The sequence below is a fragment of the Heteronotia binoei genome, chromosome 5, assembly GCF_032191835.1.
Source record: "Heteronotia binoei isolate CCM8104 ecotype False Entrance Well chromosome 5, APGP_CSIRO_Hbin_v1, whole genome shotgun sequence".
In the NCBI taxonomy this organism is placed as follows: Eukaryota; Metazoa; Chordata; class Lepidosauria; order Squamata; family Gekkonidae; genus Heteronotia; species Heteronotia binoei.
The window spans coordinates 135,688,522-135,716,150 of record NC_083227.1 but is presented as its reverse complement, the minus strand read 5'-3'; the positions used below and the strand labels follow the sequence as shown (position 1 = coordinate 135,716,150).

Here is a 27,629-nt window from a genome sequence, read left to right as displayed (position 1 = left end):
TATTTCCATGTGGGAACTTTGTCTCTATATTACCTGCCACAAGAGGCACATTTAGCTGCCCAGCTCTTGCTACCTGTGTCATGCCTGCTTACATGATTTCACCAGAACTGGCCTTTGCAGGCAAAGTTAAGAGGGTTTGCTGGGAGTTTTCACTGACAGAAAATGTCTGGAAGAAATCTTCAACAATTCTTCCCCAACGCACTGTACCCTAAGAAGCCACTAAATAGTCAGTGAATGAAAATAGGCTATATCAGTTATGTTTCAGAAAACTTTTGCAAGTGGTTTTATTTACAATGCCAGAGGTTTCTGAATTTCTGACATCCTACATATTTTAATGTTACAGTGATACATGGAAAGGCTAGCTTGCAGTGCAAATTGCCATAAGAAGTCCACACTTAGTTCAATTTTATTCAGAGCAGAGGAAAAGTAAGGACATCAGATTACACTGGTAAAAACTCAACCATAGAATTTTAAATCTATATTCAAACATTACACATGCAGAGAACACCACTCTACTAGCATAACTTCATTTGCTGCTGCATTTGTCTAATATTAACAATTATAAACAGAGCAGTGCAACTTGGTATTTGGAACGATCCTTACAGTGTTAGATATCAGGCACAAGACTTCACTTCTCTTCACACCACTGGTTCTCTTTGCGTACCTAGAAATTAAAAAAAAAACCATTATCACTACAGAGCTTGATGCTTCTGAAACTTATAGCTAAATGAAGAGTCACCCAAACTAAATGCCATTCCTATAACCTCACTATTCTGAGGTTGGGAGAACTGCTTCTAATACACCTGTAATTAAAATATGGAAATCATGAGTATTTTTTATCACAGATCTCAAATTAAGAGACTTAAAATAGAAACTGTTCACAAACTAGCAACACATGGATCTAATCTAAACATTTCTGTATGGGAGCCATTTTAACATTACAGAAGTGACCAGCCTCTACTTTGTAACACCTGTTACTGCAAAGCAAAATGTGAAAAGATTCAAGCCTCAGATTAAAGCAACATATTTATGCAGCTTTAAACTGTGGGCTTCCCTGAGACTACAGAAATCTCAGCAAACTGGAATTAGACATAAATTGTATCCTGACAAACTAAAGCTTGATCAAAGCAAAAAGTTTTTAATCCAACTCTGAGCATAAAGGAGAGATTAATGAGAGCACATAAAAGCATGACAAGCAAATTGTATTCATGCCTGATGTTAAACCTATTCTTAATCTCAGTTTGCTGTACCATTTGAATGCAACCTCCCCCTTATAGAGGAAGGCACCACAACCTATGATAGACTTTGGCAAGCACAGCGGTTTAGCCATGAACAGCACACAAGTCAATCTAGGAAGTAGGGCGAGATCACTAGGGCTTAGGCCCATGTAATTCTATACAAGATTCTGGGTCACCACACTTGTAAACTACCGGAAGAAAAAGCAGAATCTGCCCCACATAGAACCAGTCCCACACTATCAGGTGGACAACAGTTAAGGTTATTTTCATCTGAAAACAACATCTCAGATGATTGCTGCCAGTGCAAATGGCCTCAGTTGCACCCACTGAAGACTAAACAAACATGGAAGCTTCTCTCTCCCATGACACACGAACTAACAGTGAAGTAACTTTTCCTCCGGTTCTATGCAGCAACATGGTACAATGCCCCAGTCAATATTTCTGCGTAGACATGCATATGATCAGGCTTGGGAGACAGGCTTAATCAGGCAAAATGTCAGCTGTAGCCTGCTAGTGGTATTTTAATAAATGCATTTATTTAAAACTTTTATTAACCACCTTTCTCCCTTGCAGGACTCACGGTAGGTTACAATATAAGCAAAACATCATTACAATATAAGCAAAACATCATTAAAATAAATCAAAAACACACAAAAAAGCAAATACAGAAACGCAATAAAAAGTCAGCAACTTAAAAACTCCAAATAGGACTGCCAATAAAAATGAATTTATCAAATGCAGTCCTAAATAAAACTGTCTTCAACTGTCTCCTGAAGACTGAGAATGAGGGAAGCCAGACACACAAACAAGTGGAGCTTGTCCCATAATTATGGCACTGCCACCTAAAAGGCCCTCTTTTGTGTGCCTACCAGCAATAGTCCCTCTAAGCTGTGGAGTCTTGTGAGCAAAAATTTTACTTCATGAGATACTGGCATTAAAGCTGTGAGCTACTGCATAAACTAGCTTGCGCTGGTGTCATTTTTCCTGAGCTAAGACAAAAATGTGTGAGCCAGAGACTGAAAAACTGTGAGCTAACTCAACACTAACTCAGCTTAGCGGGAACACTGCCTACTAGACAAACTTCTCTGATTAGTGGGACAGTCAGGAGGGCCTCTCCTCAGTATCTTAGTTCCCAGACAGGAACATATGGGAGAAGACAGTCCTTCAGACACTCCAGGCCCAAGCCATGTAGACTTTTAAAGATCAAAAACAACACCTGTAATTGGGCTCGGGAGCACACTGGTAGCCAATGTAACTGCTATAGTATTGGGGACATATGTTCCAAGTAGCTGGCCCCAACCAGTAGTCTAACCACATTCTGCACTACTGAAGCTTCCAAACAATCTTCAAGGGTAGCCCCATGGACACTGCATGGGAGCAGTCCAGTCAAGATGTAAGCAAGACATGTATCACTAGGCTAGATCTGACTGAACCAGGAACGGGTGTAGCTGCCCTGGTTTTCTAAGGTGACCACTGTGTCAAGCAGCACTCCCAATCTGTGAACCTGGCTTTCCAAGGGGAGTACAACTACACACAAAACAGGGCAGATCTGAAGTTCCTGGTCTGCCTTTCTAACCCAGAGAATCTCTGTCTTATCATCGTGTCAGTTTGTTTAACCCTCATCCAGCCCATTACTGACCCCAAGAGCTGGTTCAGAGCATCATCCTCAGAATTAGGTGGAAAAGAATGGTAAAGTTAAGTATCATCCACATACTGACAACACTGCAGCCTATACGTCCTGATGACCTCTCCCAGTGGCTTCATATAGATAGTAAATCGCATGGGGGATAAGATAGAGTCCCACAGTGCCCCACAGGTCAATGCTGGGGGTGCAGGAATCCCAAACACCATCTTCTGAGGCTGACTCTCTAGACAGAACTCTAACCACCAAAATACAGTGTGTCCTTTACTCCCAGTGCTGTGAGGTGGCTCAATAGGATACTATGGTCAACACTATCCAAGGCCACTAAGAGATCCAGCAGAGAACTAGCAGAGTCACATTCCCCCTGTCTAGTTCTCAATAGAAATAAAACTGAGTCAGGAGGCTGCACGGATTCATGCTTAAAAATGTGAAAACCAGAGGAAAGGGAGAACAGGAAATTCAGGAGGGGAAGTATTTTTACAAGATCTTTCCTTTTTTTTTTCAATGCAAAAATTGGAAATTTTGGGTAACACTAAAGGAAAAAGTTATAAATTATGCATTGTATGTTAAAGTAGGGAAACTAGTTTAGGTTTGATAGGTTTGTAAGTAGTGCATTTTTTTTTTCCTGGAAAAGGCGATTCCCACCCCCAGCTTCAAAATTTCTGGAAATTTGACATCTCCATTCATCCTCTGTGATGAATCCATTTCTCAACCTCAATTCTCCATCAGGAGAACAGGAATAACAGTGATATACTTCCTTGGTCATAAACACAAGATAAGAGACCAGTGCCTCCCAGTAAGGCCAAGGCATCGCGATCATCCTGGAAAATGCACAATCTTGTGGGAGCCAGCTGAGACATCCAAGAGTCCCAAGTGTAGCCAACCAGGCAGCTCTGGCTGCTGAAGTAGCTGTCAACACACTGGCCTCATGTCCCTCAGAACAGCATGTTTCACAGCTCCCAACATTGTATGGAGGAGGCAGAGACGGAGGAGCTATGCTGGTGGCAGCTGGGCAGATTCAGGGTTCACAGGAACTGCTGCTTGGAAATGGGTGACATCCCCCCTTAATCCCTGGTGGCTGTGGGTAATTTATAGACTAGAGCAGGAGTGTTGAACATGCAGTTCAAGAGGACTCTTATCAGGCTCCTGAGCAATTGGCTGTCGTCTGCTTCCTTCTCCCTCTCTCTTGCTTCCTTCTGCATAACCTCTTGCTTTGCAAGACTTGCTCAGTTGCACAGGAGCTACAGAGCAAAACCTGTTTTCTCAATTGGCTGAGGTTCCTCCCTTGGGGAGGAAGGGGGGGGAAGAATAGCTTACTTTGCCAGGCTCTCTCAATTGCACAGCAGAGCTACTGAGCCAAGCCTATTGGCTGAGGTTCCCCCCACCCCAGTCCCCTGAGGAAAGAAGGAAGGCCAGAGCTTCCTTTGCCCAGTTCCCTGGATCCCATGGGAAAATACAAAGAAAGCATCTTTAAAACCAATGAGTGCTAACATTTTAAGCATGTTTTAAGTTTTTTTAAAATATATATTTGGGTTTGTCTGTATAAAATTTGTATCTCTGCTATCTAATCTTAAACAGGTACGCACCCAGCCTGGCATTGCTCGGCCCAACCCAACATGGCCCAGCTCAACAAGGTCTCATTTATGTCAGATCCATCCCTCATGAGTTCGACACCCCTGGACTAGAGGGTGCAGCCAGCCATGTGATGCCTGTTATGCTACATGCAGCAGTTTCAAGCTCTTGCACTAGTGAATGTACCTCTTTTGCGCTCATTTTTCATCATCTCCCTTTTTGCAACTTCCCCACAGCAAACCTCCCATCCCTTTTTATTTACCTGTTCTCTGCATGTAATCCTATGACTACTCACTATCGGTAAGCCCTTATACAGGACTGCACTGCAAATGACTCAGTCTGTATGCGCTGTGTCTAATAAGGAACTGTGCTTAGAGACAGACCTTGGCATGCAGAAGATCACAAATTCAATCCCCAACATCTTCAGTTAAAAGGATTATGTAATAGGTAATGAATAAGATCTCTACCTAAAGCCCTGTTGAGTGTTTCCCAGCAAAGAATAGCAATATTAACCTTCGCAGACTGATGGTCTGTCTCGGTATAAGGCATCTTTCTGCATCCATACAGGGCTTTTTTTTAGCAGGAGCTCACAGGAACGCAGTCCCAGCTGACTTGGCATCAGGTGTGGCCTAATATGCAAATGAGTTCCTGCTGGGCTTTTCCTACAAAGAAGCCCTGCATACATATATATTATCTGCATATAGAAGTGTTGTTGAGCTGCAGGAATGTTTCCCTCCCTCCTAATTTGATTGCAAACACAATCAAAGGTTTACAAGAATGAGGACTGGAGATGTTGCAGAGCAAGGCCCAGATGATGCAGCCCACTTAGCTACCAATGAGGACCATTCTGGCACAGGTAACAAGAGTCCTGCACCCTGCACTAGACTATACAGGGATAAGGTTCTCTCATAGGGAAATTTACCATAAACCCATGCTGGGATTACCATGCAGTTGTACAGTATTTTGCCAAGGTAGAGGATCAAATCCAGAGTCTGGTCAATTCAAAGTGCTGATGATCACAGATCTTTCCTGCACCCCCCCCCCCAGCAGTTCTTTCTCACATACACAAAGTTTATTCCCAGGGCGCCAGGATTCACACTGATTAACAAGCACACAGGTCAGGAAGCAAGAAGTGGGAATAAGGAAGGGATGGAAAAGGCAGAAAAGGAGGAGGAAGACAGAAATCACCCTTTCTGCTTCTCCCATCATATAGTTCCACTAACTGAAAAGGAAGTAATGTCACCCACTTCTCCCACCCTGCAGTAGCCCCCACAAACACCTGCGTGTCCATACCTATCCTAGCACCCTAGATGCAGAGATCTTTCCTCTGTATTTGCAATGAAACAGGGGAAGAACCTTGCTGCTCAGCAATGATAGAGGCAAGGGGTACTGGGTTTGTACTCTGCTTTTTAGGTTGATCAAGATCACTGTGTGATAACAAGAAAGCGTTTGTCTAAACTGGATGAGAGTTAACAGAAACGAAGAACTAAACATAAATGAACTTACTTGAAGAGCAGGCCTTATCCCATCCTGCAATAGTTTCTCTAAATGCCACAGACAATGAGAAACTTTTTGTGAGAACCTTTATGATAGACTGGATCCAGCAAATTGCAAATGCAAGAATCTCTCCCCAGAAATTTCTTCTGACCCAGAAAAAGTTCATTTCTCTATCTTACTACTTTAAGGTCTCTAAAACATATTTTGTGTACGTGTGACCCAAGGTTGCTATGGTATTTATCCAAAGAAATATCCAAGTGGGTAGCCATGTTGGTTTGAAGCAACAGAACAAAGTTATTGGGCATGAACACAACAGCTCATATCTTGAATAAAACCTTGTTGGTCTTACAGGTGCCACTGGACTCTAACTTTATTCTATCCAAAAACATTTTTTATTTAAGCCAAGGTGCCCATTCAACTACTACCAGCGGATGAGAAAAGCGTTATAAGCAGTACATTCCTATCAAGAGCAGAAGCAAAACTACAACATACCTGAGCTTCTTCCTCTTCAGTGAAGTCATTCTTGATATTGAAAGTCTTGCGGATTTCTTCTGGTGTTTTCCCCTTAATCATATTTGCAACAGTTTTGCATGTCACATCAAGTAAACCTTTGATGTCTAAGTAGTTGGCAGCCTGTAAAGAAAAAGACAGATTTAAAGCAGATTTAAAATCTGCATTTCTTTTCTACTCCTAAAAACAGACACTTACAGAGGTCACTTTTTCTTACACATACCAGCTTGGTATTATAGATCTTTATGTTTCTCTGTGTGCCTCCCCCTTCAATCTGTGGACTAAAGGTTGGTGGCAACTAGGTATCTACCTATCCCATACATAGTTAGAGGTGCCAGATAAAGGGCCCAGGTAGAAGAAATAATTTTAACTATAGTTATAAAGAGTAAACTTTTTATATCATCTGACATTTATTGATGTATTATCTTTTAAACTTAGCTTGATTTTTAGGCTACTGCTTTTAATTATGGTTTTATGGGCTGTTTTATTTTTTTTTGTTTTAACCAATTTATTGATAGCATATGGTTACAGAACTTAATTTCCCTTCGTTGCTTCAATACTAACCCATATGACTTTTCAATCCCCCCTCCCTCCAATATAGACTTCCCCGAGGTTATAGATTCTAATTCAATACTAAAGATACATCTGACTAATCAAAATTCGTTATATAAATATTTCCCCCCCCTTCTTGCTTCTTCGTTCCCCCCCCCCATTATTACTAAAAAATTGTCCAATGTCTTCTTACATTCGACTCTTTCTCTATGTATTCTTTAAACTTCCTCCACTCTTTTTTAAATATCTCCAAATCATAGTCTCTTAATGTTCTAGTTAATTTATCCATTTCACTCCACGATAGAACTTTCATAGTCCAATCCCATTTATCTGGTATTTTTTCTTGCTTCCAAAGCTGCGCATACAATGTCCTAGCAGCTGATAGCAGGTACCAAATTAGAGTCCTATCTTCCTTTGGATATTTTTCTAATTGTAATCCAAGCAAAAATGTCTCTGCAATTTTCTTAAAGTCGTAACCCAATATTTTGGAGATTTCTTGTTGTATCATCTTCCAATACTCTTTCGCTTTTTCACATGTCCACCACATATGGAAGAAAGAACCTTCATGTTTTTTACACTTCCAACATCTATCCGACATTTTTTTGCTCATCTTAGCCAATTTTTTCGGGGTCATATACCACCTGTACATCATCTTAAAACAATTTTCTTTTATGCTCTGACAAGTTGATATCTTCATTGAGTTCTTCCAAAGGTATTCCCATGCATCCATTTGTATTTCTCTATTCACATTGATTGCCCATTTGACCATTTGAGATTTTACTACTTCTTCTTCTGTAGACCATTTCAATAATAACTTATATACTTTTGATATCAATTTTTCATTATCACCAAGCAGGACCCTTTCCAATTCTGTTTGTTCTCGTCTAATTCCTTCCAATTTTATATCATTTTCCAACAAGCTTTTAATTTGTTGCATTTGAAACCAATCATATTTATTGTCTAGCTCCTCCGAAGATTTTAATTCAATTTTATCTCCTCGAATCTTGAGCAGATGGTTATATGACATTTCTCTTTTATCGTCGGATTCAGCTGTTATTTTTATTACTTCTGCTGGCACTATCCACAGCGGTTTTCTCTCGTCCCCATATTTCTTATATTTTATCCAAGTACTTAGTAAAGTGTTTCTAACATAGTGGTGAGAGAAAAGACCATCCATTTTATTCTTCTCATAATACATATACGCGTGCCAGTTATGGGCTGTTTTATTAGTGACATTTTGTGCTACTTGAACTGAAAATTTTCCGTGTTTTTATTTTGTTTTAATAGTATACAGAAAGCTATTTTAAGAATTTTTTAGGCTTAGAGATGCAGAGTAGTTTTTAAAAAAGAAAAAATCTGCAATGTTATTGTACATCACCCTAAAAGCCAGTAAAAGTACACCGTACGTCACTTAAAATTACATATTTGCGTAAGACTACATTTAAATTTAATTAAATCCAAAGACGATCTTATTCCATAAAGAGTAACTGTATGGATTAAGAAAGTTTTCAGAATAAGCAGGCAATTATCAAATCTGGTATTCATACTCTGTAATATAAAGCAGCCTAAATGCTTATGTGCTGATGGTTACCAACTGGTTCTGTTGGAAGGCCATTCTGAAAAGCACTAAGGAAGACAACCAATATAGCCATCAGTTCTCCATATTTGTTGGGCCACTCTCATTTCCCCTTCATCTTAGCTCCATGATTACTCACAGTTAGGTGCAATCCATTTATAGAACTAAGCATGAGAACCAGGAGAAAAGATGGATGACTCAACATTAAACAACACATACTCACTTATTGTTCTCCACTTTCACTACATAATCAAGATCACCTCCAATACCTTTCTCCTTCCCTTCCAAAGAGTTTCCTTTCTCTTCTGATTGGTTAGGATCCCAAGACACAGGATCTCCTTTCACCACACACCCCACCAACCAGGAAGTTCCCTAATAAGCCAGAGGTAAAACCTAAGCCCCCTATTACTTTGGAGAAGTGGCAGAAAGGCAATGTTTTTCTTATAATTTGTCACTTTGCCCTAATCTGGAAGGTGGGTCTCATTCATATAAGCATGCATTTAGTACATATGCATCCAGTACATACAGAGGTCTATCAGTAACACCTATAGCTGCCACACAAGCTACTATAGTCATGGTCTCTTTTTCATTTATAGCAGGGTTGCCGAATAAGCAACCTGCAGGCCTGATCTGGACCCCACAGGCCTTCTATCTAGCCCATGAGGAACTGCCTGTCTGCTTCCTTCTCCCTCTGCTTTCTTCATCACCATATTTGTAATTCCCCCATGCAATGCAACCAAGCAAAACAGCCTCTTGCTGTTTCCCTCCTCCCTCTTCTCCAAGGGAGGAAGGAGGAGGAGCCTCAGCCAATGGAGAAGCTCGACTCTGTAGCTCTGCTGTGCAATTGAGAGAGTCTGGCACAGCTAGAGCTCAATCAAGGCTCCAGCTGTGCCAGGCTGTCTCAATCACACAGCAGAGCTACAGAGCCAAGCTCCTTCATAGGCTGAGGCACCTTCTCTCTTGCTCTTGAGAGGCTGCTTTGCTTGGCTGCCTCAATCACAGGGGAGAAATACAAAAGCACCTTTAAGACCAACACAATTTTATTCAAGGTAAGAGCTTTCTGCCTTGCTACAGAGAGCCCTCACGGTCCATTTTTTCTCAGAAGGAAAGCAATATGAACTATTTAGATCAGGAATAACAACAAGCCACCAATAAGGTGGATTAGGCTGAGAGTGTGTGTACAGCACATTTCTTCTGTAGACCGGGGATTCTGAACCTAGGCTTCCCAGATAGTAGGCTGATACTGACCACTAACTTTGCTGTCTTTCTATTCTTGCACTGCCACATAGGAGTTGTAGTAGTTTCTCTAGAGAAGACTATAGTTTGTAGATAAACACATAGCCCTCAGTCTGTGTCATGGTGCCTTCACATGTTCTTGATCAGCACATAAAGTGACTTATGTACAAAAGCTTGCAATGCCCAACCATTTCATGTCTTCTTTTGGGTCCTAGGGCACAGAGCACTGACCATAAGATTTCTGTAATGAATGTCAATAAATCAAAAGTAGATTTGCAACTTACAGATACACATCTGAACAGCATACTCAAGATTGCTACAGCACAGACATTGTCTCCAGATTTTGATGCAATAATTCAGAGCAAGAGGTGTCAGTTATCAGAGACTGTTTAACAAAATATTGCAAGCATGCTAATGTTTTAAGCATGTTCTATTTTAAGTAAAAAAAGAAATCTTTAATTGTGTTTGTGTCTTTGTGTTTGTCTGTGTCTTTTATAAAGTTTGTGTCTTCGCTACATAGCATTACATTTTATGACACCCATGACCTGGCCCAACAAAGTCTCATTTATGTCAGATCCGTCCCTCATAGCAAATCAGTTCAACATTTCTATTTTATAGATTCAGAAGGCTACATTTAATCAGAGTCTACCAGTTGCAAAAATCTAGGTTATGGTCATTAATTGCAAGCCTGTTTAAATAAGCTGCTTATATTGTGCACATGTTTGTGAAGCTAGTCCTTGGAGTACTAATATTTTAGGCTTAAAGGCTTTTACTTAGCAGAAGTCAGAAGTGAATGTTCCTGCAAATATTAAATAATAATAATATGAAGTCCATGGCATGCAATTCCCTTCAAACAGTCTATTCTTCTACTATATTTAGGGTTACAAATTGCCTGGAGAAAAAGAAGTCCTGTCCTTTTAATAGAAGCTTAACAGGACGTTGAACAAATGATTTTATTTACCTCCATGCCATGAAAAGCTTCAGCCACCTATTAAGTTTCTAGAAGCGAAGAGATTGGATTTATATCCCACCCTTCACTACCTGAAGGAGTCTCAGAGTGCTTACAATCTCCTTTCCCTTCCCCTGCCCACAATAGACACCCTGTGAGGTAGGTGAAGCTGAGAGAGCTCTAACAGAAACTGCATTTGAGAGGAACAGCTCTGTGAGAACTTGTGACCAATTCAAGATCACATCAGCAGGTGCATGTGGAACAAGACATTTTTCTTCCAATTCTGCTGGAAACACAATCTAACTATATTCTATATCTGTATAACTGGTACCCAAACAAGATATAAGAAGCCAACCTACCAGGATAAGTTCAAAGAGAGTTCCTTGATCTACTTTAAGAAATTCTTGGTCCCAAACAGGGATGTCATCTGTTCGTTTCTCTTTGTTCTCATCATCCTCAGGAGGAGGTGGGTCATCTTTATGATGGGTACACCACTGGATCACCTTAAATTAGAATGAAGTAAACTTCTTAGCCTCAGATTAAAATGCATTATCCTTACAACTAAGGAACTGCTTAGTTTTCATCAGTGTTTAAACTTCCACATCCAAAGGCCTTTTCCCGCAAAGTACACAATTGTTGATCATTTCTCAACCTTGCCATTAAACTGTTTAGAATTACAAACTGCTGGCATAGTTAATTTACTACTAACCTCTCAGAAGGAAAGTGTCATTGACAGCATCATAATCTCAAAGCACACAGCCTGCAGATACTGTGAACCACATTTCATATATTCATTGTTTTTGTTTTCTAATTCCAATTTTGTGATGTATTTGAGCATGCAGTACTTTTGACTCACAGACACTAATGTAAAGGATCATGCATGAGTGGGAGCAAATAAAAATGAAACAATAATTGATGGGAACTTTACCTTGCATAAATTATATCTTAAAGAAATTACATATGCCTATGCTGTCAACAGAGTAAGACTGGAAATAAAGCAAACTGTGCAGAGATTTAGCCATTTCGATGGGACATGGATTGACCTTAATAACTTCAGCTTAGTCTACAGCTGATATGTGAATAAGCAAGGAAATTGTCTGACCATCTGCCTTCATCAATTCCTTCTGCTGAAAGAGTCTGGCAACTGATGCTCTGCTGCTAGGAATGCCTATACGACTTCTCTTTAAATCTCCTTGCGCAGTCAAAAGTGTTCCTAATCTTCATTTTACATTATAGTGCTGCTTATTCTGACATCATAACCAGCCCTGCAACCAGGAATTTTTCCGGAGGGGGGGCATGCTGGTGCATGAGGAGGCTGGCACGAGCAGGTTGCTCTTCGTACCTTCTGCTCTAGGTCTGTTGGTTGCACAATGGCTGGGGGGAGCTGGGAGCCCCACAGCACCTGCAGATGTGCGTCCCAGTCCCTGGAAGGCACATCTGCTGCTGCTGGGAGAGGGGGCGCTGCAGAATGTAAAGGGGGTGGAGCCCCATACACACCACCATTGGCTAAGGCCCCGATTGTAACTCTATGTAATATAGTAGAACACCTTTGTTGTATATGTGCTTGGAGGGGAAGGACAGCCATGCTGTTGCTCACATCTTGTTTATGCAGAACTGGGTTTGTAACTAGCAAAAGCAGAAAAGTGGCATGCCAGCACAGATAGAGAATACAGATGGGCAGTTTTACAGATCATGGCAGACAAGTACTGGACTCCAGTATTGGGACTACACAGGGTGAGAAATTACGAAGACAAAGACTCTGAAAATGCACAATGGCCTAAGAGCGGGACTGGCAACTACTCCCCTCATTTCAAATAATGTCATACGATAAACAGGATTATTTGACAAATACAAAAACACAATTTACCCAGCAATGGCAAAAACAGACACTATTTTTGAGATGCTGTGGGCTATTCTAGACAGATGTACAACTGCATTTTCTCAGTACTAGTTGCATTTCTTTACAATGTCAGAATAGCTGGGGGGGGAAGCATGAACTTTATGCAACCAGATAAACAATTAAAACCATATTAGTTTATGCATCATCAAAACAGAGCTGCTGTTCAATATCCTACCTTTTTTAATATAGCTGCATTAACATTTGGAAGAGGGACAGGATCATCATCCCCTTCATCATCCATTCCTAGATCTAAGAACAGAAAAGCAATTAGAGAGCTGCTTTCAAATCCAGTGGATGATCAATCTGTGGAAATTTACATTCCTATCATGGAAAATTAGATGCTAGTTTACAAGATTTATTCAGAAACGGACACTTGTTCATTCAACCCTATATTTTTAGTAAACGTAAAGTGAAAATTTTACACTCATTACTTTTAGTCACAGTGAAAACAAGTACTATATATCCAAGCACACTTACCCTTTTCCAATGCACCACAAGTGTATGTTAAATAAAGATTCACATTATTAAATACTAACGTACAGGTTCCATTTATCAGTTCAAAACTGAATGAATCAAAAGGAATAGGAATCTGCCCTAACATCCATCCTGAGGTCAAATATATTTACTAGCTGAATTTCAAGTCTACATATCTTACAGAAGTGCAAAACTGCTTGACTATTATTAGAAGCCTGCAGACATATGATTTGGCTGGTAAACTGCCAACACAATCCTAACCACCCTTTTCATTTGTCCATGCACTCTGAACATTTTTCAGTTGGACATATTCCAATACCACTATGCATAAACCACATTCTACCTCCTAGAACATAAAGAGTGGAGGGGGGGAGAGCAAAAAAAGAAATGCAAAAACTGCATCTCCTTTTCTGCCCCACCACAATCAATCCTCAGTCATTATTAGCATTAGATAGATAATAGCAACAGATAGCATTTTTTGCTGATCTTGGCAAATAAAGTGGTTGGCACAGCATTCCTGGGGCCACAAGAAACTGTCAGTCACAGTCATGTGCATTTATGTGGGAAAAAACCCCACTGGATTCATTGGGACATGTCTCAGTAAATACAATCAGATAGTAACCAAGCGTCTTCTCTACCATCCTTAGTGCGTACATGCGCTGTATGTCACAACATTCCAAACCAAAAGGACAAATAACACAACAGAAGTCCCCAACCTTTTTGAGGCTGTGAGCACAAATTCTGATGCAGCGTGGTGGGCACAGAAATAAAATGGTTGCCACAGAAGGCAACGCCAGACACAAAATGATTGCTTAACAGCTTAACTTCAGTAACAGTGAAATCCTTGTGCTGTAGTGGCAGCTGCTGCCGAAGCAACATTTTCAAAAAAGCATCTGCACATCCAATCAAATCTCCAATAATCAATCAGAAGCCTTGCTGAGCAAAAGCCCTAGCTGGTCTCACCCACTTCCTAAAATACTTGGCAGGCACCAGAAAAGTTTCAGAGGATGCCATGATGCCCACGAGCACATTGGGGAGCCCTGTAACACAAGATGCCTAGGCTTCTGGCTGCTCATGTTTCCAACCGGACCTCAGGAGACTACTATCTGGTCCACAGCAAGAAGCCTAACCTTAAATATTTCACCAAGTACACATACGCTTTCTCTCCTGCAAGCCAAGAGACAAGTACTGGAATGTCCTCCTCCTGTAAACAGAAACAGAGGCTACTAAAACACTCCCTTACTAACATCAAGGAATGTTGATGTTTATTTGGGATAGAAGGCACTGAAGAGCTTGTCTAAGGCTTGTACAGGAACAAGACTGACGGGAGGAGCCAATGTTACTTGCTTTTTACCCTGCTTAACTCAAAAACTGACCCCTTTAAAAACTGCCAACTTAAGAGCTGCCGTTCAGCTCATTATGAAATTTGTATTCAGATACAACAGTCATGTTAGGCTTGAACAGAGAAGGCACCATTGCAAAATATATAAAAGAATGTTTAAAAGTCTGCCGAGTTATTTGTAACTATCTCAATAAGTGTTAGATCTCATACTAATTCTTAAGCTTTACTGAGCAAAACCAGACTTATGCTCAGCAACTTTTTCTTCAGAAGTTTCAAGCTGTTATTGATGTAATCTCAATTCACACTGGCCTAGAAAATGTGAACATGACACTTCCATAGAGAAAGATTCTATTTTAACCACTTCATAAATCCTATATGTTTTAATGGATTATGAATTTATGAGGTTACAGATCTAGGTAAACTGCTGGTTATTAAAAGATGGTAAACTACACCATTATTGGATGAACTTATCTACTTTTCAGCCAACTGTCAGCTGCCCTAAAACAGCAATAGAGAAATAATTTAAGCTGCCTAGAGATAAATCATGCGGTCAAGGAGAAACAGAACAGCAGAATCAGAAGGTCCAAAGTGCATTAATTCTCCAGAAATAGATGGCTAATTTCCCCTTAATACTAACAAAAACCCACTAAATGTGTCACAAATCTCTTAAAACCAGAGCAGAAATTGCATGATACCCATAAGGTCTCACCAGCAACTGAAAATGGCCATCTACTTTATCTATAGTCTAACCCAAGGGTTCTCAAAACTTTTTGAGCCTTTGGGCACTTCTGGAATTCCGACATGGCATGGTGAGCTCAGGAATAAAATGGCTGCCACAAAATTACTGCCACAAGAGGCAGAGACAGACACAAAATGATTGCCACAGCTTAATTTCGGTAACGCAGTGCAGATCCTACTGCTGTGGTGGCAGCCTATGCCAAAACAACATTTTTAAAAAAATCTGTGCAGCCAATCAAAACAATAATCAATCAGAAGCCCTGCTGGCAGGCCCCGCGCATGGGCGTAGGCCATGTAGACGGCTGCCAAGGGCACCACATGGCCCACAGGGTGCCGCAAGGCGCCCCCTCCCCACACACCAGGCGGCACAGCTCTGTCTCTTTCCCCCCCCTGAAACATGGGAGGAAAGAGGCAGTTCAACCTCACTTCCGAACAGCCCAGGAGGACGAGCCCCTGCACCAGCTCTTTCCCCCACCTGAGATTCAGGCAGAGCAAAGAGGCGGCTCGGCTTCGCTCTCGGGCTCCCTTGCAGTAAAGGCAGCCCGAGAGTGAAGAGGAGTCCCCATGCTGGCACTTTCCCCTGCCCTATTCAGGCAGAGAAAAGAGGCAGCTCAGCCTCGTTCCCATGCTGCCTCCTCTGCAGGAAAGGCAGCCCAAGAGCAAGGACAAACCCCTGCGCCGCTCTTTCCCCCTGAGGTGGTGGAAAGAGGTGGCTGGGCTTCACTCTCAAGGCTGCCTCCCCTGTAGGAAAGGCAGCCCAAGAGCGAAGAGGAGGCCCCACACCAGCGCTTTCCCCCACCCGAGACTCAAGCGGAGGAAAGAGGTGGCTGGGCTTCACTCTCAAGGCTGCCTCCCCTGTAGGAAAGGCAGCCCAAGAGCGAAGAGGAGGCCCCACACCAGCGCTTTTCCCCACCCGAGACTCAGGCGGAGGAAAGAGGTGGCTGGGCTTCACTCTCAAGGCTGCCTCCCCTGTAGGAAAGGCAGCCCGAGAGCGAAGAGGCCCCATGCCAGCGTCTTCCCCCGCCGAGACTCGGGCGGAGGAAAGAGGTGGCTCGGAAATTTACATGGAGCATTTGCACAGAAGAGCCCTCCCTGCAAACGGCACTGGGGACCCTCCCCCAATGGAGGGGGGGCGGAGCCCACCACCCTTCCAGACTTTGCTGGGGTTTCCTGAGGCTCAAGAGGCCACGGCAAAGTCAGGAGGTGAAAGTGACATCATGTGACGGTCACTGGCGCGCGTGCTTTGTGCACGATAAACTTGGGACGGAGGACCACAGTCCCTAGCACCAGGCCTGCTTGCTGGGTGAAAGTCCTATCTGTCACACCTCCTAAAAATACTTGATGAGCACCAGAAAGTGTCAACAGATGCCATGGCACTCGCAAGCACCGTATGGAGAACTTCATGACACTGAAACAAGGGCATTTCAATATGCTTAACTGGCCAAACATGCAACTTTATGAATATTTTAAACATAGTGTATTTACTGATATTGTTTTTTGTTCTTCTTGTTCAGTCGCACAGTCGAGTCCGACTCTTTGCGACCCCAGGGACCAAGTCATGCCAGGCCCTCCTGTCTTCCACCATTGTCCGAAGTCTGCTCAAATTCATGTTAGTTACATCAGTAATGCTGTCCAGTCATCTCATCTTTTGCCATCCTTCTTTGCCTTCTGACTTTCCCAGCAACAGGGTCTTCTCCAGTGAGTGCTCCCTTCTAATTTGGTGGCCAAAGTATTTGAGCTTCAGCTTCAGCATCTGACCTTCCAGGGAACAGTCAGGTTGGATTTCCCTTACGACTGACTGATGGGCTCTTCAAGATTCTTCTTCAGCAACACATCTCAAAAACATCTATTCTTTTGCGCTCAGCCTTCCTTATGGTCCAACTCTCACAGCCTCACATTGCTACTGGGAATACCATCGCTCTGACTATACGGACTTTTGTTAGCAGGGTGATGTCTCTTTTTATTATACTGCCCAGGTTCGCCATAGCTGTCCTCCAAGGAGCAAACATCTTTTAATTTCATGGCTAGTCACCATCTGCAGTAATCTTGGATCCCAGAAATGTGAAGTCTGTCACTACTTCCGTGACTTCCCCTTCTATTTGCCAAGGAGCGATGGGGCCAGATGCCAAGATGTTAGTTTTTTTGATGTGGAGTTTCAAGCCTACTTTTGCGCTCTCCTCTTTCATCCTCAACAAGAGGTTCTTTAGGTCCTCCTCACTTTCTGCCTTTAGAGTGGTGTGATCTGCATATCTGAGGTTGTTGCTTTTCCTGGCAATCTCAATTCCAGTTTGTGCTTCATCCAGGCCAGCATTCCGCATAATGTACTCTGCATATAAATTAAATAAGCAGGATGACAATATACATCCTTGTTGAACTCCTTTTCCTATTCTAAACCAATCGGTTGTTCCATATCCCATTTTGACAGCTGCTTCTTGACCCTTATACAGGTTTCTCAGGAGACATGTGAGGTGATCTGGTACTCCTATCTCTTCAAGGACTTGCCACAGTTTGTTGTGATCCACACAATCAAAGGCTTTAGCGTAGTCAATGAAGCAGAAATAGACCTTTTTCTGGTACTCCCATGCTTTCTCCATAATCCAGCGAATGTTGGCAATTTGATCTCGTTCCTAGTTAGCACCAGTTAATTCAGAGACTCAAGCTTTCAGCAAATGAGGCATTAATAAGACCAAAAATAAATTGTAAGAAGTTCATAAAGATGAAAACTGGACTTCTAAATATTACGAATAGTTTGCATTACATAAAGGCCATCTGGATGGGTTCCACAGCTCTTTTTAAATTTAGTTGCACTCTCCAAATGAAGCTTTTATCCTGCTAAATTTAATTGCTTCCAGGGATTCACAATTCTTGCTATCTGCTCAAATTTCCATGCATGCCAGTACTTTATAAATACTTAACCACAACTAAAGCAGGCACAGTGTATTCCCATAATTACATACCTTAAAATATCCCCCCATGCACTAAGTGTTGAAGAGTCTGTCTTGCTCTGTTTGAACTATGGAGCAGAGAATTTACATTTTTCCTCTACAGTATTAATACATGGCATCCAGTTTCAGAGACTTGTATAGCTTATGTTGTTCCATTCCTTCCACCTGCTCTCTGGTCCAATCACCTTAAACATAATGATCAAAGGAATTCCTTCAGGAGTCACAATGATATAATCCATGGCCGTGGTCATAGCAACAGCTTAGAGAAACAGATAAGAAACAGTTCTGAAAAACAGATAAGCTGCTCATTCAAAGCTTTGCTGTAAAAATGTAGCAGGATCTGAACTGCTTTTACCATATTTGCTCATATCACTCTGACTGTAGAAGGTAAGTGATTGCATTATGATACCCAACGGGTACAGTATCACTTTTTGGTTCTGCCATATCAAAACCTAAATATAAACTGGATAATCCATAAGCGTTAATGTAATGATTCAACCAGCATGTGAACATTTAACCCACACTACATACCAGCTACTGAGCCCTGTGGCACAGAGTGGTAAGCTGCAGTACAGCAGTCCAAGCTCTGCTCACAACCTCAGTTCAATCCCAGCAGAAGCTGGGTTCAGATAGCCAGCTCAAGGTTGACTCAGCCTTCCATCTTTCCAAGGTTGGTAAAATGAGTACCCAGCTTGCTGGGGGTAAAGTGTAGATGACTGGGGAGGGCAATGGCAAACCACACCATAACAAAAAGTATGCCAAGAAAATGTCGTGATGTGATATCATCCCATGTGTCGGTAATAGCTCGGTGCTTGTACAGGGGATTACCTTACCTTTTTTACATACCAGCTACATGCCTAATACTTTAACTGAACGATGAATGAAACTGATAAGACTGCAACAGCTTTCATACCACTGCTCTTTATGATATTGGTCATGTAACGGCTTTCACAATATCAGAGTACCTAATAATCCAAGGAAAGCCTTTCATTTTTGTGATTAATTGTTGACATAAATTGTCATTACCATACTGTAGTATTTTATTTACCATATTTTTCGGACCATAAGACGCACTTCCCCCCCCCCCAAAAAAAAGTGGGGGGGAAGTGTGTGCGCCTTATGGAGCGAAGGGACGATAGGACGTACCTTCCTCCGATCCCGGCGCTTCCCCCGCGCCTGCCTGCCTGGCTCCAGCTCTGTTTCCAGCAAGCGCTGGGATCGCTCCACGCTGCCCCCACCGCAAACCCAGCACTTCGCGAGCGCCGGCTGCAGAGGGGGCAGCGTGCTTCCTCCGTGCCTGTCTGCCTGGCTCCAGCTCTGACGCTTACAGCAAGCGCCAGGATCGCTCCCTCCGCCCTCCGATCCCGGCACTTGCTTTAAGCATCAGAGCTGGAGCCAGGCAGACAGGCACGGAGGAAGCACGCCGCCCCCTCCGCAGCCGGCGCTCGCGAAGCGCTGGGTTTGCAGAGGGGGCGGGTGCTTCCTCCGTGCCTATCTGCCTGGCTCCAGTTCTGATGCTTAAAGCAAGCGCCGGGATCGGAGGGCACGATCCTGGCGCTTGCTGTAAGCGTCAGAGCTAGAGCCAGGCAGACAGGCATGGAGGAAGCAAGCTGCCCCCTCCACAGCCGGCGCTCATGAAGTGCTGGGTTTGCAGTGGGGGCAGCGTGGAGCAATCCCAGTGCTTGCTGGAAGCAGAGCTGGAGCCAGGCAGGCAGGCGCGGGGGAAGCGCCGGGATCGGAGGCAGAGGCAGCGGATCGCCCCCCAGGAGGAAGGTGCGTCCTATGGTCCGGAGCATCTTATGGACCGAAAAATACGGTATTTAAGAAGATTTATATTCCACCCTTTTCCATGATGAGATCAGGGCAGATTTCAGTAAAACAGTTAAAAACCCAACAATCAAACAAGCATATCAGGATAAAATACAGCATAAAATACAGTTTAAGCAGTGCGCGCGCACACTTTACAGATTAAAATGTCATAATTGTCGGTCCGAAATCTAATAAACAAGATGATAAATCAAAAAGTCAATGTAGGGGAAGCAAAGCAGATAGTGTAACAATAAAGTAAGGATGCCCACTTGCCTCAACCAAAAGCCTGGCGGAACAACTCCATCTTACAGGCCCTATGGAATGGTAGTAAATCTGGTAGGGCCCGAATCTCTGTGAAGAGCTGATTCCATCAGATTGGGGCCAGGGTCGAAAAGGCCCTGGCCCTGGTCAAGGAAAGCCAGACGTCCTTTGGGCCAGGGATGATTAAAAGGTGTTGGTTGGCCGTTTGCAGTGATCTCCGGGGCTCATATGGGGAGACGCAGTCCCACAGGTATGTCAGTCCCAGGCAGCATAAGGCTTTGTATATCAGCACTAGAACCTTGAAGTGGATCCGGTACTCGATTGGTAGCCAGTGCAATTTGCACAGCATCAGCCGACTGTTTGTCTGTAAAGGCAATTCAGATAACAGCCATGCTGCCGCATTTTGCACCAGCTGGAGCTTCCAGATCAATCTCAAGGGCAAGCCTGTGCTGAGTGAGTTATAATAGGCCAGCCTGGAAGCGGCCATTGCATGGATCATTGTAGCTAAGTCCTGGGGAGTCAGATAGGGCACTAGCTATTTGATCTGCTGCATACAGTAAAAGGCAGATCGTGCAACTTCCGTGACCTGGACCTCCATAGAAAGGGAGGCATCCAGTATTACTCCCAGACTCCTCACCTTCTGAGCTGGCACAAGAGGTGCACCATCCAGGGTGGGGAGTCGGACAACCAATCTTAGTCCTCTAGTTGACTCAGGTACAGGACCTCCGTCTTGGTTGGATTAAGCTTCAACTGGCTTAGTTGTAACCAACCAGCTACAGCTTCTAACGCCCTGATCAGATGGCCTGGGGCAGAGTCTGAATGGCCGTCCATCAATAGATAGAGCTGCATGCCATCTGCATACTGGAGACAACCCAGCCCAAAACCTCTGGCAATCTGGGTAAGGGGCCCCAGAAAAAGACTACTCCACAGCAGATTACATTTCATAGCCATCCAATTACAAGAGAGTCACATAGGGATGGGCACGGGCCTATAAAAATTGAAGTTCATATTAGTTCATGTTCCATGGGTTTTCACAGAGCACAACAGACATTCTTGTTTAATGGATCGATCCATTGATCATTAGGCTTGTGACTTCTGGATGCAGTAAAATGCTGCTGCTGCCATGGGCTAGAGATGCCAAACTTGCAGCAAATCTCCAGCCAACTGTCCCCTACCTGTCCACTAAGTTTGGAAGGCTGGATTTAGGGGGAATGACTTATGGCACCCCAAAGCGGGTGCCCCCATGAAAGTGCAGGTTCAGGAGTGCATCTAACGGGCCCCCCTGCAAACTAGAGCCATTAAACTGGCAGCAGACCTCCTTGGGATGATCCTCTACTTGCCCTCCAAGTTGTGTGCAGACTGGCTTTGGGATAGGGAAAGATCCTAGGGTTCATGCACAAAAGGGGGGTATGAGTCAAACTCACCACCACCAGCAGCCAGAGGCATCAAACTGGCAGCAGACCTTCCCAGGATGCCCCTCTACTCACCCTCCAGGTTGTGTGCAAATTGGCTTTGGGGAAGGGGGGATCCTAGGGACCATGTGCAAAAGGGGGGACATGCATTTAAACTTTAAATAACTTCAGTTCACTCAGTCCCCACACCACTGCAGAAGGGCTGTTGAAGTACTTCCCCCCGATTGCCTTGACAATTAATGCCCCAGCACCCAGTTCTTTGGCCTACAGCCTCAATGGGCCAAACAGACTGTTGAAACTCAAAACACAGTTCATGGGTGGCTCATCAAAAGGGGAAATGCATGGACTAAGCAAACAGACCATGAACCTACCCCCAATCCATGCAAAAATTGGGTCCGATGTCCAGTGCGTGCCCATCCCTAGAGTCACACAATCATTGTAATAAAAGAATGACCTATTAACACAAACTTTCTATTTCCCTGAGTTACATTATAATCCCAGAAATAAACATATTCCATATGATGCATGCCTTCTTTAGTTGGCTGTCTTCAAATTACCTTATCAACTACATGTCAACCTTACCTTCCAACATAGTCTTGATTGTTACAGACTGCTTTGCAATTTCAACATCAACCTCAAATATCTCTCCATCAGAACTCTGCAGTTTGATTGAAGGCATCTAGATCAGAAAAAAAGTTTACTTCCTTAGCTCCTTTTGATGACAGAATGCGGTAGATGATTTACAGATCCATCTTTCATGTGTTACAGGTGGGGATGTGGGCAACACTTAAAGGCAACTGCTTATCTAAACTCACCTAATAAAGCCATGTCTTTGAATACTGGACCCCACAGATTACAAATTGATCCTCCCTAGCTTCACATGAGTAACACTGCTTAACATTAGTTGCCAATTGTGTGCAAACTCAAACCAGACAATTTTTTTTATGTATCTCAAGTAGCTCATTTCAGAATCTCATTTAGATGACACGCTGTTTTGTAAAATAAGCTGTGTACACAATTGCTTTACCTAAACTTGAATGGTCTGTGTACCTGTCAGAATGGTCCAGTATTTGCCTGAAGTATTATCTTCCTTCAAATGAAGACATAGTCATCACAGAATTAAAGAACCAGTGCTTGAGACTCTGCAAAGCCTCATTTATTGACCAATGCTCTGACTCCACACATCTAGACTCAGTACCAGGCAAGCTTCTGACCTATGATATTGCAATTTCAAGTGTATTTGACAGCTTTTTTAGCACCAGGGAGGAATATTAGCCTTCATAACTAGTGTACTACAAGTTGAACAACATTAGATGACAAACTATTATAAATTCAAAGTGAACTAACCTCATTAACTGACATTCAAACAAGTTTGAGATAAGATGCAAGAAGCCTAAGTCATGATTCTTAATGCACAAACACAGCGATAACTGCAACAGGATTTTGTGAACAGTTAACTGGAAACAAGATCTATTCTCAAAACATATGCTGATCACACCTAAAATATGAGAGTCTCTGTAACTGCTAGTTATTGAAACGACTTAGTTATTTTTTTCCTAGGTCTCATGTACAAAAACTTTTTTGTCTTTTAAGGTGGTTTACTAATTCCTGCAAAAGCTAAGAGATACGTATTATTAATATATTAACAGTTTAATTTTTGGAAGTGGGAGAAAAAACTGAGGCAAAACTGCTACTAGTTTATACCGTTAAACTGATCTGCTTGCAGAGATGTAGAAGTAATTTCTGTGTGCTCTGTGTTCCCATGTGAACCTCTTAATTTCTGAAAAATTATTGTTTCATAAAAGTATGAACAATGAATGTATGCAGTTATCAACAGCATAGCAATGTCATCATTGTAATTAATGCGGGGCACGTGATTATCCCAAGGAATTGTCTGAGGATGTTTTATTGATTTGTAACCAGAAGCAGGGTGGGGGGACATAAAAAGAGATACATATAATCCAAATATCAAAAATTCAACTGACTGGCTGTGCTTGTATCTTTTCATGTGGCAAAGGAGAGCTCATCAAACTGATCTGGAATTTTTTCCCTTGGGACATAAAAATTAACTTGAGATCAATGTTCCCTCTCAGCTGTGGAGTCTTATGAGCAAAAATTCTACTTCCTGAGCTGGCGTTAAAGTTGTGAGCTACTCATAAATTAGTGTGCTTTGAGGCCATTTTTCCTGAGCTAAAACAAAAATGTGTGAGCCAGAGGCTAAAAAGCTGTGAGCTAGCTCAACCTAACTCAGCTTAGAGTGAACACTGCTTGAGATACTTTTTGAACTCATTCATTAAACAAAGAAAAAAAGTATATAAACCAGAACACTCTGTTTAGGGCACCAGAAATTTTTCCAGTTCTAATTACTCTATCGTGAACTGCTTAGGCTTTGTTCAGGTGCAATGTCAAGCCAAGTGTTAAGACTACAAGAGAGAGCCTGGGTGGAGCCTTGAGTTGTGGCAACTTTATTTACTTTCTGGTTTCCAGTAAGTCATTACCATCAAACCAGAACTGGCGGAGTATAGCTCATGTTTGTCCTGCAATCAATACTAAAAGCCACGTTTTGTTCTCAATTCACAATCCTGATTTGAAGGCCAAGCACAAGCACCAGCTTGCCACACCCAGCACAATACAAAAAACAAACAACATAACTGTGATGTAAATAGGCTAGCATACTTTTAAATATATAATTACTTCTGAATTTTTTTGTTGTTTTAAAAAATTACTTTTGAATTTACAAATCTCTTTGACAGTACCAACCATAAGAAACAACTAAACCATTTTCAACAGAGCTCATAGTAATTTAGTGGTACAGCATACAAGTAACTAGTTATAATAGACGAGTTTTGTGTTGCCACTTCATCAGTATTCTTAATGTCTTCCTCTTGTTGAGCTGCATATAATGGAGTAAGCCAGTTTCTTTTATCAAAAGCACGTGCAAAGCCTTCCATTTCATTGTTGGCCAAAACACTCTCCATGCATACTGGATACAAGCACTGAGGCGTCATGAAGGAACCACCTTAAAAATACAGATAACAATACTCTGATAAAGGTTATTATTGAACTAATATAGTGCATTTTTAGGACCCAGGGATGAAATAATTTTTTTTTCAAAATTATTCAACTTAGCTATTACAGGGAACGTATACTCTAAAACTCACCCATTGTTGCAATGTACTTTTCTATATGGAGCAAGCCAATTATTTCTCTTTTATCTGGCCAATAAGAGGAAGACATTAAGAATACTGATGAAATGGCAATACAAAAATTGTCTATTATAACTAGTTACTTGTATGCTGTACCACTAACTACTATGAGCTCTGTTGAAAATGGTTTAATTGTTTCTTATGGTTGTTACTGTCAAAGATATCTGTAAATTCAAAAGTAATTTTTAAACAAAAATATCAAAAGTAATTATATATAAAAAGTATGGTAGCCTATCTACATCACAGCTATGTTGTTTGTTTTTTGTAATGTATCTTCACTGTGATCCCATTACTGACTCTTGCTTTTTAACACAGTACAGTGGCAAGCTATGAATTACCAAAAACCAAGAACTGGTTAGCACTCAATGCATGGGGGAAAGGGGAGAGATTTATTCTTCAGTATCAAAAGACAGTTTGGCATTCCATCTGAATCAAGCTGAAACTTCTAGGGTGGTTAGTACACCACAGATGTAATCTGCTCCCTCCACCTCTTAGTTTGCAGATGTTCTTGCTGCACCTTGTCAGTTCTGATCATCTTGACAGCAACCAATTTGGTCACTATGTATCATGTACAAGCTGAGGGAAGTAGAAACAGTTTTAAAAGAAGCACAAGCCTCACAATTTGCAGCTTCCTCCACAAACACATTAACATATTATCAGGAGGAGTATTTCAGTGAAAGTCCAAAGATCTTAGTGCACATTGTAACATGCTTTCTAGAAAAAGTTATAGTACTCACAAAAAAACCCAAAAAATGTATTTATACTGAAATGCACAGGCTCACAGAACTGAACATTCACTAGAAATAAACAAAAATAATTTCAAGAAAGGTGAATCATAGGAACATAGTCAGAGGTGACACCAAGATAGTTCATTTCAGGATTTAGTAAAGCTGCAGTACTGCAGTCTGACCTCCCTGCTCACGACCTGAGTTCAAATCTCAGTGGAAGCTGGGTTCAGGTAGCCGGCTTGAGGTTGACTCAGCCTTCCAAACTTCCAAGGTCAGTAAAAAGAGTACCAAGCTTGCTGGGGGGAAAGTGTAGATGACTGTGGAAGGAAATGGCAAACTACCCCGTAAAAAGTCTGCAGTGAAAACGTTGTGAAACGTCACCCCAGAGTCGGAAACAACTGGTGCTTGCACAAGGGATTATCTTTACCATTTTTTTAATTATATAATCACATCTGTAAAATCATGTCAGAGAGCCAAAGCCCCTATCTAATGCCTCCCTTCCTAGGTGCTTTTATAAGATCTCCTTAAAGACCTCCAATTTCCTAGCCCTTAACTTAAATAAGGTGATCATTTTAGTCAAAACCAAGTTTGCAGCGCCTTCAAGATGAACAAAGTAACTGCATCATAAGCTTTGTTTTACTACAACAAATGTGGTCCCTAAAGTACCAAAGACTGTTACTCGTCTGCAATAAACATAGCTCTATTCATTCAGTTTTGGTTTGGAAAGTTAATGTGTTCTATGCACCAAACAGCTGACTAATCGCTTTTGCCTGTTATGTTTCTGCATGTAATGCTAACTAAAAAAATCAGAAGTAACTTACAACATTGCACAGCAATGCTTCAGTATTACACCACAGCTCATGGTCCTAAACTAGTCTGAAAAAGTCTACCATTCAGATAAGACTATCTTACAATAGTCTTTCATGTTAAAGACCAATTTTTAATAAGCTTACTGCCACAATAAAAAATGTTTTAAGGGGGCAATATAACCAATCCACCCACTCTGATTCTGACGGAATCGTCACAGTGACAATAAACAAGTTCTATTACAGTGCATATAAAACACACTGTCATCAACGGACATTCTTACCCTCGTTCCTATATCTTTTGGCTATGTTAGGTCAGGAATATGCTGCAAAACCCTGCGTTTCGAATCTGCATCCTTTTATGCAAGCTGGTTGTGCCTTCCAAGAGCTCGTCCTATTGTGCAAATATTGCCTAAATGAATGAACCTGCCGTCTTTTTAGCCATTTGCTTTGCAAAACTCTCTTGCCTTGTGGAAGGTGGGGAAGAGAGCTGTTTTCGTGGCTCAGCAGCAACCCAGGAAGCTGCAGTTGCTGGACAGAGAAGGCGCATAAACAAACGGAACAGTTCACAAGGCGTTCTCCCTCTCCACCCGCACCCCCACCCGCCCCTGAGAAAGAGAAGGCGGCCCTCCATCCGCGCCTTCGAGAAAGAAGAGGCCGCTTCCTTAGCAGCCACCTCCAAGGAGCCTCCCCCGTCTCCGTGGCGGCCTCCGCGCTCCGATTTCTCCCCCTACTCCCCTCCCTCCCGCTTCTGTTCCCACGTCCAGCGGCTAGCAGGCCTCAACCAGGCCCCGACCACACTCACCGTGAGGCAGCAACGCGCTGGCGGCTCTCGGCCCCTCCTTCCTCCACACGGACTGGCTACGATGAAGAGCAAAACCTCAGGCCGAGTTGCGGCCGCCGCCTCTTATAGAACTGGGGGGCGGAGCAGAATCGGCGCGAAGGCCCCGGTGTTCTCTCTGTCTTTTCCTCCTCACAAACACCGAGCGACTTCGCCGCGCCTGAACGAAAACGGGGAGGGGAGGGGAGGGGAAAAGATAAAAGCGAAGGTGGGGGGAGCAGAGGAAAGCAGTCCCCTACGGTCTGCTCCTCTAGTCTGCTAGCTGAGAGAGATACAGAGGGACGCACATGAGGGTTTTTGTATGCAAGGAAACGGGGATACTAGGCCTATGTCGCCAACGATGTCGATGGTCCTTGAGGCAGTCACTTAGACTCCTTGGCTAGGAACAGTCTCCT

General features: G+C 42.6%; 1 protein-coding gene across 1 annotated transcript; it reads right to left on the bottom strand.

The window, feature by feature from the left end:
• Positions 1-254: 254 nt before the first annotated feature.
• SKP1 (S-phase kinase associated protein 1) lies at positions 255-27,629 on the bottom strand. Its single transcript, XM_060240472.1, has 6 exons — positions 27,199-27,629; positions 22,236-22,332; positions 12,848-12,921; positions 11,132-11,275; positions 6,442-6,582; positions 255-664 (listed from the first exon to the last, which is right to left on the bottom strand). The coding sequence occupies exons 2-6, from the start codon at positions 22,330-22,332 to the stop codon at positions 629-631; spliced, it is 492 nt and encodes a 163-aa protein (XP_060096455.1). The 5' UTR covers positions 27,199-27,629; the 3' UTR covers positions 255-628.

Excerpts from the sequence above, each read along its gene's own strand:
- SKP1 (XM_060240472.1), bottom strand. The coding sequence starts at position 22,332 with ATGCCTTCAATCAAACTGCAGAGTTCTGATGGAGAGATATTTGAGGTT. Across the intron at positions 6,583-11,131 it reads CTCTCTTTGAACTTATCCTG|GCTGCCAACTACTTAGACAT; the intron begins GTAGGTTGGCTT and ends TTTTCTTTACAG. Across the intron at positions 665-6,441 it reads CTGAAGAGGAAGAAGCTCAG|GTACGCAAAGAGAACCAGTG; the intron begins GTATGTTGTAGT and ends TTTAATTTCTAG.